Genomic DNA, 13,412 nt, shown 5'->3' with positions numbered 1-13,412 from the left:
TCAAATAAATCTGCAGCATTCAATAGTGTAGTTTGATTGAAGGCATCTACTGTAGTTCCCTAACATGAGCTCTTAACTCATGTTAGCCTTGTTGTTATAAGTGTTGCATGTTTTTTTGTGTACTTTTAATTAATTTAATGACGCAAACAATATTTACTGTAGGATCTTTCAAGCATTTTTCATCCTAAAGCTTCCACAATCTTGAGGAATAGAGTCATAGATGCTGTTGGGGCTAAGCAGTGCAGCGTAACCATGACTGTCAGATTGTGTATGCCATGCAGATATGGATAATGCAGTAATGTGGTTGATAATGTGGTAGATGGTGCAATAACGGGCATTCAGTCCAACTCCTGATCATGACCTGTGGACCAATGAGTGTGCATTAAAGCTGCACAACAACACTGAATCGGCTAGTATTGTTAGCTGAGACTTAATTCTTCAGGAAAGAAACAGATTTGAGATGAATCTCCCAACTGGCCTTGTGAGGAGGAAAATAAATAGAAGAAAAAAAGACAGGACAAAAACAGATGTGATTTTGTGTGGAAAGGTAGCGTGTTATACAGTAGGAGATGGACCAGTGGAGAGTCCTGACAGAGCTTCAGCCTCAAGTAAACAACGTGTTTCCCCAAAGACAGTGGAAAGCTCTGTCTTAACATGGCTGACCCGTGCTGCAACCAGAATCTATGACATGCTGACCGTATCTGACAGATCTTTCTAAAAGTAGCAGTGACTTCTTCAGATGGTGCGAGAGTCGAGAGATGGATAGATTGGACAACCATGACAGATCTTGACCGCGAAGATGACAAGCTACGTTGAAGCATGACCGATCACGCTCTCCACATGTTGGGCAGGTTGAAATTAGGCACTTGATGCCAAACCAACTCTGCAATCTTTGCCTGACCTCAATCTCTGCCCAGATATGACAACATGTGTGGTTGGTTTGGAGGAAGTACTGCATGCACACTGGTTACACAGGGTTTGTGGGGGTAGGGGAGACTTCAAGAAAACCAAAAGGAGATTACATAGCAGGAGGAAGAAGAGGAGGAGCGGGAAGAAGAAGAGGAGGAGCAGGAAGAAGAAGAGGAGGAGGAGGTGAGGAAGGAAGGAAGGAAAATGGGAGGGAGAGAGAGATTCCATTACCCCCTGTTGTTCTGGAGGTCTGTGATGAGTTATTAGACCTGTGAAGAAGGGATGAGGAGGAGGATGAGGAAGAAGAGGAGGAGGAGGATGGGGTATCTTGTCTTGAGCCATCAGTGAAGGGAAAGAGAGGGTTTGTGGCAGCAGGAGACTTCATGGTCCTGGCTATCAGTATGATGGCCGGGCCATGGGGTTTCAAATTTCTCTGGCTGCCTTGACCTAGAAAACCACAAAAACAATTGTAGAACCTGTTACAATGTGTAGTCTCAATGTTTAAAGACAATGCTGTTGTGCCATTCAGGTGTGCTGGGAGCCACGGCCCTTAGGAGTGGAATAGTGGGGTTAGTGAGGATGATTCAATCAATGATCTCTCAAATAAATCTGCAGTATTCAATAGTGTAGTTTGATTGAAGGCATCTACTGTAGTTCCCTAACATGAGCTCTTAACTCATGTTAGCCTTGTTGTTATAAGTGTTGCATGTTTTTTGTGTACTTTTAATTAATTTAATGACGCCAACAATATTTACTGTAGGATCTTTCAAGCATTTTTCATCCTAAAGCTTCCACAATCTTGAGGAATAGAGTCATAGATGCTGTTGGGGCTAAGCAGTGCAGCGTAACCATGACTGTCAGATTGTGTATGCCATGCAGATATGGATAATGCAGTAATGTGGTTGATAATGTGGTGGATGGTGCAATAACGGGCATTCAGTCCAACTCCTGATCATGACCTGTGGACCAATGAGTGTGCATTAAAGCTGGACAACAACACTGAAGCTGTGGACCAATGAGTGTACATTAAAGCTGGACAACAACACTGAAGCTGTGGACCAATGAGTGTACATTAAAGCTGGACAACAACACTGAAGCTGTGGACCAATGAGTGTACATTAAAGCTGGACAACAACACTGAAGCTGTGGACCAATGAGTGTACATTAAAGCTGGACAACAACACTGAAGCTGTGGACCAATGGGTGTGCATTAAAGCTGGACAACAACACTGAAGCTGTGGTCTGAGATGACGTTGACACAGTGGACAGCAGACAGACAGCGGAGTGTACGTAGACCAGCCGAGGCAAAACATAGTGAGAGCATTCATACGATGAGGTCATCGTTACCCAAGTTGTTATTATTGGCTTTCTCACTGCCCAGGGCGGGGGTTAGCAGTGATGCTCCTTTCTGTGATTCGCTGAGAGCTGTGTGGGGAAAAAATAGTTTTATCTGTTTCTGGAGGGTTGGGTTACAGTGGTCTGTAGAGAAATTCAAGATAGGCAAGGAAGCTCTATCTGTTACTCGGGCAGCACTCTCAAAAACTACCCATTGAGGTAAAGGAAAGCAAAGGATTCCTGCCTCACTTCATAAAAAGTTAAAATGTCCCTAATAGCTTTAGATACCAGTACATCTTTCTGTTTCAGTAAACATCTAGGCGTTTTCTCCAAAGAGAGTTAGGCATTTTAGATGACTTTTTTGAGGGGTACCAGAGTATACTCTGATGCCCTTAACATGACATTACAGACTATTTAAAAGAAGAAGAAGGTAAAAGAGAGTTGAAAGGTGGAAATTACCAGAGGAAGGGTTATGTGTCTTCTCTGTGGCGCTAGTAGGTCCCCTGGGTTGGGTCTTTCCCTGTTGCTTTTCACCGGGTGGAGAGGGGTTGTTAAGGACAGGGGTGGCAGAGGAGGTACTGGGGGTTTTGGTGGGCAGGAGTTGGGGGGGGGCAGGAGGGAGGTCCACGAGATGAGAGGAAGCATTTCTAATACTGTTTCCTCCGTCTGGGTGAGAGAGAAGAGGGAGGTCAACTTTGATTATGGGGACTGGAATCTATGGAGTCACATAAGGACATACCTTATGGAATATTTTGATGCCCAATTGTTGAGGTCAATATCAACAGTTCATAGACAGGCATTCAAATCCATCTCTTTGGCTCTGAGATGAATGTCTCTGAATGCCTTTCATTGACTGTATAAGATTGTAATTATTTATCTTTTTTAAATAGTGGATTCAGGTTGATTTAACTTTGTCACATAATGTAGTTGTACCTCATTGAAATACACACAAAGTCTTTATATTTAGAGGGACAGAAGGGACAGAAGTATTTAGAGGGACAGAAAGTATTTAGAGGGACAGAAAGTATTTAGAGGGACAGAAGGGGTACAGGGCAACTTTGTGCTGCCTTTCCCGAATGGGAAATTGAAGCACGTTTTTTGCATGCAGTGTTGTCATGCAGACTGTTTAAACCAGCATTGCCACTGGCTTTAAATGCAACAACTCTGTAAACCAATGAGATGACAGGGATGAAACATGGAGAGAGATGATTGAGATGGCTGATGTCAAGAAAGACGTCATGGTGTGTGGACACAAACATATGAAATGATGGACACTGCTGTAGAGAGAGAGAGTCACAGAGGTTGTGGGGATAGACATGGGAATAACAAACAGCACAACAATTGAAACAGGATGGATGAATAGATCAATGGATGAGCTATGGGTGAAAGAAAGAAAGAGTGGAAGAGAGAGAGGGGTAAAGGTAAAGTGCAGAGTTGGACTGATACAGTATGAAGGGAAACTGAGCAAAACAAGCAGCCAATCCTCTCACAGCGCCTGAGGTCTAAGCAAAACAAAATCCCCGTCATGCGTGTCCTTGGCATTTGCTCTGGCAGAAACGTATGCGTATACTTCCAACTCTGTGGCGGCACCGCCCTGTGCCACCATCATCTCCACGATCCAGGGACTTTATACCTCTCAGTGGACTCAAGGCATGCCAGCATGCAGCCAATCACAATGAACAGCAGCGGTTCTCACCCGCCACCCCAGCCCACCCCTCCCCTCGCAGCAGCGTAGTGGACATAGCCAAGCGATGACTGACTGCGAATAAAGCTTGATATGATTCAAAATGTCCGTCGCTGTTTACCCAGTGGGAACTGTGGCCATTGAGGCTCATTGGAGCGGGGGTCAGGTTTAGCTTCCAGGTGTCTGTCTGGTGGTGCTGTAGAAAATAATATCATGTTTCATAAAGTGTGAATAGGAACGAAGTGCAAAGGTAGCGAAGGTGTTGGGCAGGAAATGTGTTTGACCACAGAAGGTCTTTAAAGACAGTAAAAATAGTAGTGTTTTTGGCAACAATAAAAAAACAATGTGAAAAGTTAAGTGCTTTAGAATGAGAGAGAGAGTAATCACCAAAAGATGTCTTGGGAGCTCCCGGGAAACCTTGGTTTTTGGTCAGAGGGAGTCTAGGCTGAGTCTTATTGTGAATAGCTGGGGGAGAAAGGGAATCAAGAGGAGATAGGTAGGATTTCAAGTAGCTGCAACATACTCCCTATGTCTAAAGTAGTGATGCTGTAAACCAACACTTTACATTACATAGGCATTATACCATATTAAAACAGTGTAAAACAGTGTAATATGCAGCTATATCCTCAGAAACCAGGTGTAACAAGGGTAAGTAGCATTTAGCTGTCTGGACTTATACACCTGGAACAATATCATACTCTACATTCCTGTACATTGGAATAAAGCTCAGGTAAGGGTGTTGCCTGGACATGCATATGGACATGTAGCATTACTCGCTGTTTCATTTGGATGCAATATAAAAGTTCTGGTTTCAAGTGATTACACTGAAATGGCTTACCTGGACGAGGTGGGAAAAGTGCACGGGACATGGGTGGTTTCTGAGAAACAAAAACAATATACAGTTGGTGGACGGTTTTATTGCCACCAGATCCACAGCAATAGTTCATATGTCAACGCTAATACGCTACCCGCGCTAAAGTCATGTTTCCGTTTTATGGTGAGGATAGCGTTGTGCTTTGTGCTGTCTCCCCTTGAGTGCTACATCACTGAGAGTCTCCCTTGAGACATCTAGCGTACCTAACGTGCCCTTCAGCCTCCCTTAACGGCACATCCATCACTGAGTCTCCCTTGAGACATCTAGCGTACCTAACGTGCCCTTCAGCCTCCCTTAACGGCACATACATCACTGAGAGTCTCCCTTGAGACATCTAGGGTACCTAACGTGCCCTTCAGCCTCCCTTAACGGCACATACATCACTGAGAGTCTCCCTTGAGACATCTAGGGTACCTAACGTGCCCTTCAACATCCCTTAACGGAACATACATCACTGAGAGTCTCCCTTGAGACATCTAGCGTACCTAACATGCCCTTCAGCCTCCCTTAACGGCACATACATCACTGAGAGTCTCCCTTGAGACATCTAGCGTACCTAACGTGCCCTTCAACATCCCTTAACGGAACATACATCACTCCTGACTTCTGCCTGGAAAAGCCCTTTCACCAGAAAACATTTATGGTCTGCTGTCTACACTTCACTTACTGGTACCTGACTTAGACTCACTCACTCACTCACTCACTCACTCACTCACTCACTCACTCACTCACTCACTCACTCACTCACGAGAGATCAAGGGCCATATGACAGTCACACTTGCATATAAGCTACAAAATCAAAATAGCCACCATGAAAGAGATTGGAAAAAGGATTAGGCTGGGTTTCTGTATAGCTCTTTGTGACATCTGCTGATGTAAAAAGGGCTTCAGAAATACATACATTTGATTGATTGTTAGTAGGCAGAAAGACTATGTCAGCGCGAGCGAGTCATGTGTTGATTTGGGATGTTCTGCCTGTCACAGCTGGGTTGTGAGGGTGACCCTCTTAAACCCACGTTAAAGAGTCTCTCAGGCCAGGTGCTGGGGTCAGACAGGGGAAGCAGACAGCAGTTTATCGACTCTACTCTGGTCTTATACAGCTCAGCTATGCTCTGCTTCTCACCCTCTCTCACCACCTTTGTATATTCTCCCTCCACAGTGACAGCAGGAAATAAAAATATATTTTCTTGAAGAAATAAAAATGAGTGGTAGGGTAAAGTTGTAGTGTGAGAATACGTATGCCTGTGGAAGCGATTTAATACAGAGACTGAGAGTCCCGTAGGTCATAGGTTCTTATGCTGTATGGCCAACAAACACAGCACATACCATTGGCTTCACAATAGGGGTCCGGTGCTTGTAGGGTTTCTGGACGCTTTTGTCTGCAAAACATGGAGAAGAAGATGTAAACAATTGCTATTCTGAGAAGAGAGTGTCGGTAGGTCATCTTTTGAAAGTCTGGCAAGTAGGAACAAAGCACAAAATGGCTCACATGATATGGATGTTTTATTTTTTGTTCTTAAGACACAAAGATTTCTTACAGACTTCTTCTAAAATAAAACGAGAAGGTACTGCCTGAACTCTCTGATTTTCATTTTCTTAAGTATGATGTACAGACCGCCCATGCAGGGTTGGGAAGTAACTGTCAATGTAATCAGTTACATTTTCAGCTGAAATATTGTAATCAGATTACAGATACGTTTTAAAAAGTAGCTGACTACCTCTTGGATTATTTTTACTTTCGGACAGGATGTTTGCTCAAAAAATAAATACTTTATGACACCTTTCTGTTTTCTCCATGGCATTCAATTCAGCATTGAAAAGAAGCCGGTGAGTTTACGTTTGTTCCACTTGAGCATGTCTGACCACAAGTCAGAGACCACTTTGATGACACAACAAATGTGTTTGATGGCTCCTTTTTGTCTTCTTCGAATGCCTCTTAAGGGGAAAGTAATCCAAAAGTAACTGAAAGTAATCAGATTACGTTACTGAGTTTGGGTAATTCAAAAGTTACATTACTGACTACAATTTTGGACAGGTAACTAGTAACTATTACATGTAGAAAGTAACCTACCCAACCCTGCGCCCATGTTGGTTTTGTGAATGACAGGCTTGCTCCAGATTCCACTGCGTTCGTCTTTGTTGGAGCGGACCCCAAACTCATATGGGGTGTCGGGCTTCAGGTTGTCAACCACAGTGTCGCTGGTGGGGCAGGTCTGGTAGATCCACTTCCTGTTCCTCTCCCTGTAGCGGACAGTGTAGTGTCTGCATGGGAGGGACAAACAAGGCACAGTAAACAACATGGTGATTCTTGTACAGTAGCTTTGCATCTTTATGGCAAACTCTAACCTTTGGAAAATTTTACCTTCTTTTCTCATCGACCAACAAAGCACAGCAGGCGTGCTCCACATCATACAGTATGGGTGGCTATTCCAGCTCTACGGCTGTGGTCTGATGAACCATAGTGACTAATATGTTAAACAAGCTTCCTCCGTTAGCTATTGTTAATTCTGGCTCCGATATCTCAGGTCATCTCGTCAGTGTCAACCGATCCCTTTTCAAGCCTTCGGGGATTGTCTTTCTGGGTAGCGCTGCCGGCAGTAGCCAAGCAGTAAACAGAAGGAACTGATATTAGCTTTTAATAAGCCACCAGATAGAAGGGGGAACTCTCAGCTGTAACTTAGGTCGAGATTTCCAACCACTCCTCCAACTTCTAGAATGTATTTAAGGTGGAGCATAAATCGAGTGATGGAAAAGTGTGTTTGTGTCCCAGCAGTACAGTCCATGTATTCTCAGTCAACTCCTGCACACACCTGTGTTGGAAAAGACCTCGGTCCATTCCCATGCTCCATTTTCCATAGAAAATAAATGGCACACTTTCTCAACGTTTCTCTACAGAACTGTTATGCGTCATAAATCCTCCAAGGTTCGACAGCACAGTACACTGAATGCACGGTATGAGTTTAAATCTAGTCAAGCATCCATACAGTATGTCATCTTTATATATAGCTTGCAATAACAGCCTGGTATTCAGATCTCAGTGTGTGCACCTGATTTCAACTAGATCCTTCTCTTTTGTGAAAAGCAGATAGTCTGAATGCCTTAACAGTGTGTAACTGCATTCACCTGTCATCCATTTTGAGTTGAGTGAGGCTGTTTCTGTGGAAGCTTTGGCCTGAGAAATTCAACATGGAACTGGAACCAGATGCCTGGCTGATGGTGCGGTAGGTTATAACTCACCCGTCTTCCAAACAGTCGTTCATGATGTTGCCTGCTTCGTAGGGCGTCTTCAGGAAGGTTCCCCAGGACAGCAGCACAGAGGTTGGGGTGACGGAGCCAATAACCAGGTGGAGTGGCTTCTCCAGGTTGACCTTTCCTTTGAGGACAAAGGTCAAGGGTCATACACTATATTTGCAACAGATTTGATGACCTGATTTAACCTTTTAGATGCGTAGACAGACTGCCGCAGGTACCTGTGCATTGTTTCTTTACGTCGTTGCTCGGGATTGGCTGGACAGCAACAAGATACTTGGGTTCAGCGTCTGAAAGGTTAAAATTAAACGTTGTCACATTGATTTCTCTGTCATGGAAAAAGGAATATACCAGAAGGGGGGAAATATTGTCCTGGGCGGTGAAAGAAGGGTTTGGGAAGGTCGCCAGGTCTCTGGTGTTAAGGAGATGGGCTGAAACTATTCAAATCCGCTGTAAACAGAAACAGAACAGATACACAGATGAAAGAGCTTGACTTTAAGCACAACAGATGAAAACAAACAGTCGCTCGGATGGTAAATTGAAATGCAGTTGAGTTGCTTGAACTCCTCATAACAATGGAATGTTGTCCAACCTGCAGAGACTTTAATACGTACAGTAAATTCTCTAAGGGGTTTATATTATCCACCCACAATCTAACAGTTGTCTATTGTTATAATACTTGCCCAAATGCAAACAGTGTCTGAGGCTAGCGAGGAGGGGTGAAATATGGGTATGGATCTGGAACACAGTTAAGACACATTTGGCCACTTGGATTCAATGTGCTATAAAAACAGTGATCCAAAAAGATTGTGTTTCTATTGCATGAGAATGGCGAGCTCATTAATGAATAACTATACGGAACAAAATAGACAGGATGTGAAGGGTGGAGCACTAAGGGCCTGACTAGGTCCTGGTGTTCAATGGATTAACATAAAGCCAGAGCACCTGCGCTGGCATGCCAGGAGCAGGAGCAGGCTGGCATGGATCGAAGATGGCACAATGTTATGGGTGGGGCATTGGGCAAATGATAGTCACTTGGTTGCTTAAACTAAAGCAAACTGTTGGGTGTGGGGAAACACTTTAAATAAGTTAAGAGTCAGCACAGCAGAGGATCCCAGAGAGTCACAGTAACACAACCATATCCTATTGGACTACTACGTGTGTCATTATTGCTGAGAAGGTTCTGTCTACCCTCTGCTCTCTCGTTGGATCCCTCTGGGCTCTCTCAGGTGTTCTGAAGGGGCACCTGAGACCAATTTAACTCAGCTCTTTGTCGTCATTGTTTTTGTACATGGAAGGTCACAGCTTGTACCAGTGAGAAATGATGTTTGATCACTTCTGTTGTCTCTCACACAGGTGAAAGGGCTCAAGGAAAAGTGACTAAAAAGCAGTTCTGCATTGAACAAACAGTGCTCCTTTCACTGATTGGGGAGCCAGCCAAGGGAGTTGTTCCATTCTCTTTAGTCTCTGGTTCCTTTCTACTCTAACACTTCATAGCCAATGGCCATTGAGACATTTTCATACAACGAGGAAACTTGTTCCTGACCTGCTCTCATTTCGTGCCTATCATAAATCCGAACAGATCAACACAAAACAGCAATAAAGGAACCGTATTTGTTTGATTTAAATATGAAAACACTCCGATGTTTACTTTAACTCAAGTGATTTTAGTGAAAAATAAGCAACAGCGTATCATTCGAATTCCAACATAAGCATGTGGTTTCACGCTCAATAGATGATCTACACAAGCTGTAAAGTAATCTTCCACTGGCCCTGTGCTGCCCTGCTAAGGTGCCGTAGTGGGCTGGGATGCTGGGATGTATCTCATGAGAGGCTGTGGTTGATGATGAATGGAACCCATTGAGCTGCAGGAAAGGGTTTTAAAGAGGAAAGTAAACACTGTGGCATGCTTAGTGTAACTCCAGCCCTTTTCACCCTGTTTGGAGAATCTCTGTGCTCTACAAAGACAAGTTGCTAGGTTTCTCAGAGGAACGGTTTCTCCCCACACTGACGTATGTTGGAGATACAATATACACTGTTATGTTATGACTATCTGATGAATCCCTGAGAGTCAATAGGTTAGTGTGTGTGTGTGTGTGTGTGTGTGTGTGTGTGTGTGTGTGTGTGTGTGTGTGTGTGTGTGTGTGTGTGTGTGTGTGTGTGTGTGTGTGTGTGTGTGTGTGTGTGTGTGTGTGTGTGTGTGTGTGTGTGTGTGTGTGTGTGTGTGTGTGTGTGTGTGTGGTCTTACCATAGACTGGTCTTACCTATCTCAGTCTCGTAGGGCTCTCCATTCTCAGGCAGCTGGATGAACTGTTTAGAGAACATGCTGCTGCCGTAGCCCAGGATGTAGCCCTCCAGCTTGGTGTCAGGGTTGGGACGGACAAACTTCATCACGATGGTGTCGCCCGTAGCGTTGATGCGAACCTTCATGTTCTGTCTTCTCACTGTTAAAGGGCAACAAGTAGAATAATACAGTTGAATTGCATTGAGGATATGATTAGTTGAACTGTGGTGCATTGCACCTAAAGATGCTAGTGCATTCCATCACAGCTAACCTTCAGCACCTCACATGAACATGAGCAGATTGCAAATTCTGTGCAGAGCATTTGTGAATTGCATCTATAAGTGCTGCATTTAGAAAAACTTCTGGACACAGATTAATTTAGGGGTAATTGCAAGATAAACAGCTGCCTCTCCCCAGGTACCCAAGGGATTAATCAAACAGGATTGTGTTTGTGGTTTTCAGGAAACAGACTGCAGTACTCTTCAACTGCAGCCAATATTACCCTGAACGCATACAGGAGATGGGATACTTGATTCCCTTCATCAGTCATAAAATTGGACTATTAGGATAAACCCAAAGGACTTTAAACCCACTGATATTGTCAGGCTTGAGGGAGTGCATCAGCACAGGAAAGGTCAAATTAGAAGGTGAAATGCAATGGAGGATGTAACTCTTGAAGGTTGAGCTCCAAAGAGTTCAGAAAAGTAATTATTAAAGAACAGAGGCTAAATAGCTGTCTGGGAAATGTCCTAAACATGAGTAATGGAGCTCATTTGAACCTGGTAATAAGGCTCTTTAGCTTCGGAAAAGCGTTTCCCTTGTCCACCAGGTTCCCGTTTCCCACCATGCAGGAACTGGACTGATTCAGCTGCTGGGTTAAAGAGGCTGTTAAATGCTAATGAAAAGCAGGCTTAAAATGCCACATAAAGGGGATCAAGATGGTGTTTGGAAAAGGATGTTGTGGCAGTTTTTTGTCGTCACACACATCAGTCAACAGCCAGCCCTTTTAATGCCCACGCAGGCAAGAGGCAAGGCGAGCGTTCTGGCACTCCAGCTAACCCCAATCATCACTCAGAGAATTAATTAGGTTTTAACGATAGCCTAATCACTCACATTCACAGAGCAAACTTGGGATGAACCTTGGATATAATATTGGTGCCTTCATTATCGATGACCCACGAACCTCTTCAATCAAATCAAACTTTATTTGTCACATGCGCCGAATAGAACAAGTGTAGACTTTACCGTAAAATGCTTACTTAACTTCTTATGGCTGGGGCAGTATTGAGTAGCTTGGATGAATAAGGTGCCCAAAGTAAACTGCCTGTTACTCAGTCCCAGTTGCCAAAATATTATTAGTATATTTTGATAGAAAACACTCTGAAGTTTCTACAACTGTTTGAATGATGTCTGTGAGTATAACACAACTCATATGGCAGGCAAAAACCTGAGAAAAAATCCAACCAGGAAGTGGGAAATCTGAGGTTGGTCGTCTTTCAACTCATTCCCTATTGAAGATACAGTAGGGTATTGGTCATGTTGCACTTCCTAAGGCTTCCACTAGATGTCAACAGTCTTTAGAACCTTGTTTGATGCTTCTACTGTAAAGTGGGGGCGAATGAGAGGGCAATGAGTCAGTGGTCTGCCAGAATTCCTTGAGCTTGTGACGCTCATTCACGTGAGAGCGATCTCTGTTCCATTGCAATTCTACAGACAAAGGAATTCTCCGGTTGGAACATTATTGAAGATTTATGTTAAAAACATCCTAAAGATTGATTCTATATATCGTTTGACATGTTTCTACGGACTGTAATGGAACGTTTTGACATTTCGTCTGCTCGTGCGTCATGAATTTGGATTAATGGGCTGAACGCGCTAACAACAAGGAGGAATTTGGACATAAATGATGGACATTATCAAAAACAAACATTTATTGTGAAACTGGGATTCCTGGGAGTGCATTCTGATGAAGATCAACGGTAAGTGAATATTTATAATGTTATTTCTGACTTCTGTTGACTGCACAATATGGCGGATATGTTTTTGGCTTGTTTGGTCTCTGAGTGCCGTACTCAGATTATTGCATGGTTTGCTTTTTCCGTAATGCTTTTTTAAAATCTGACACAGCGGTTGTTTTAAGGAGAAGTGCATCTAACGTTCCATGTATAGCACTTGTATTTTCATCAACATTTATGATGAGTATTTCTGTAAATTGATGTGGCTCTCTGCAAAATTGATGTTTTTGGAACTACTGAACATAACGCGCACATGTATACTGAGATTTTTTGATATAAATATGAACTTTATCGAACAAAACATACATGTTTTGTGTAAGATGAAGTCCTATGAGTGTCAGCTGATGAAGATCAAAGGTTAGTGATTAATTCTATCTCTACTTCTGTTTTTTTTTTACTCCTCTCTTTGGCTGGAAAAATAGCTGTTTTTCTGTGACTTGGCTCTGACCTAACATAATCGATTGTGGTGCTTTCGACCATAGAGCCTATTTGAAATCGGACACTGTGGTGAGATTAACAAGAAGTGTATCTTTAAAATGGTGTGAAATACTTGTATGTCTGAGGAATTTTAATTATGAGATTTCTGTTGTTTTGAATTTTGCGCCCTGCACTTTCACTGGCTGTTGTCATATCGATCCCGTTAGCAGGATCTCAGCCCTAATAAGTTTTAACCAACAGTGCAGTTCAAGAAGAAGAAAATATTTACAGGGATAGACTAAAATAAAAAGTAATAATAAACAGTAACACAATAAGAATAACAATAACGAGGCTATATGCAGGTGGCACTGGTATCAAGTCAGTGTGCATGGTAGTTGAGGTAATCTGCACATGTAGGTGGGGGCGAAGTGACTATGCACTGGTAACAAACAAACAGCGAGTTGCAGCAGTGTACAAAAAGAGGGGGGTGAATGTAAATTGTCCGGTGGTGATTTTATGAATTGTTCAGCAGTCTTATGGCTTGGGGATAGAAGCTGTTGAGGAGCCTTTTGGTCCTAGACTTGGCGCTCCGGTACCACTTGCCATGTGGTAGCAGAGAAAACAGTCTATAACTTGGGTGATTGG

At 43.3% G+C, this 13,412-nt stretch overlaps 1 protein-coding gene across 17 annotated transcripts in view; it reads right to left on the bottom strand.

The window, feature by feature from the left end:
* The window catches only part of LOC118370019 (target of Nesh-SH3-like), a 65,095-nt gene that overhangs the window by 11,253 nt on the left and 40,430 nt on the right, over window positions 1-13,412 (bottom strand). For 6 of the 17 annotated variants that reach the window (XM_052500373.1, XM_052500376.1, XM_052500378.1 and 3 more), the window contains exons 2-12: window positions 10,316-10,491; window positions 8,273-8,341; window positions 8,040-8,175; window positions 6,874-7,064; window positions 6,129-6,181; window positions 4,767-4,806; window positions 4,316-4,393; window positions 4,050-4,124; window positions 2,704-2,910; window positions 2,257-2,334; window positions 1,141-1,356 (exon numbers count right to left, since the gene is read on the bottom strand). In XM_052500373.1, the coding sequence (XP_052356333.1) occupies window positions 1,141-1,356; window positions 2,257-2,334; window positions 2,704-2,910; window positions 4,050-4,124; window positions 4,316-4,393; window positions 4,767-4,806; window positions 6,129-6,181; window positions 6,874-7,064; window positions 8,040-8,175; window positions 8,273-8,341; window positions 10,316-10,491 (1,319 nt within the window). Of the gene's footprint in view, window positions 1-1,140; window positions 1,357-2,256; window positions 2,335-2,703; window positions 2,911-4,049; window positions 4,125-4,315; window positions 4,394-4,766; window positions 4,807-6,128; window positions 6,182-6,873; window positions 7,065-8,039; window positions 8,176-8,272; window positions 8,342-10,315; window positions 10,496-13,412 lie in introns of all 17 variants that reach the window. The other 11 variants (XM_052500380.1, XM_052500385.1, XM_052500382.1 and 8 more) reach the window with 8 other exon arrangements.

Source organism: Oncorhynchus keta, unplaced genomic scaffold (assembly GCF_023373465.1).
Source record: "Oncorhynchus keta strain PuntledgeMale-10-30-2019 unplaced genomic scaffold, Oket_V2 Un_contig_10373_pilon_pilon, whole genome shotgun sequence".
NCBI lineage: Eukaryota > Metazoa > Chordata > Actinopteri > Salmoniformes > Salmonidae > Oncorhynchus > Oncorhynchus keta.
The sequence above is the reverse complement of the archived record's forward strand: the minus strand, read 5'-3'. Positions and strand labels throughout refer to the sequence as shown.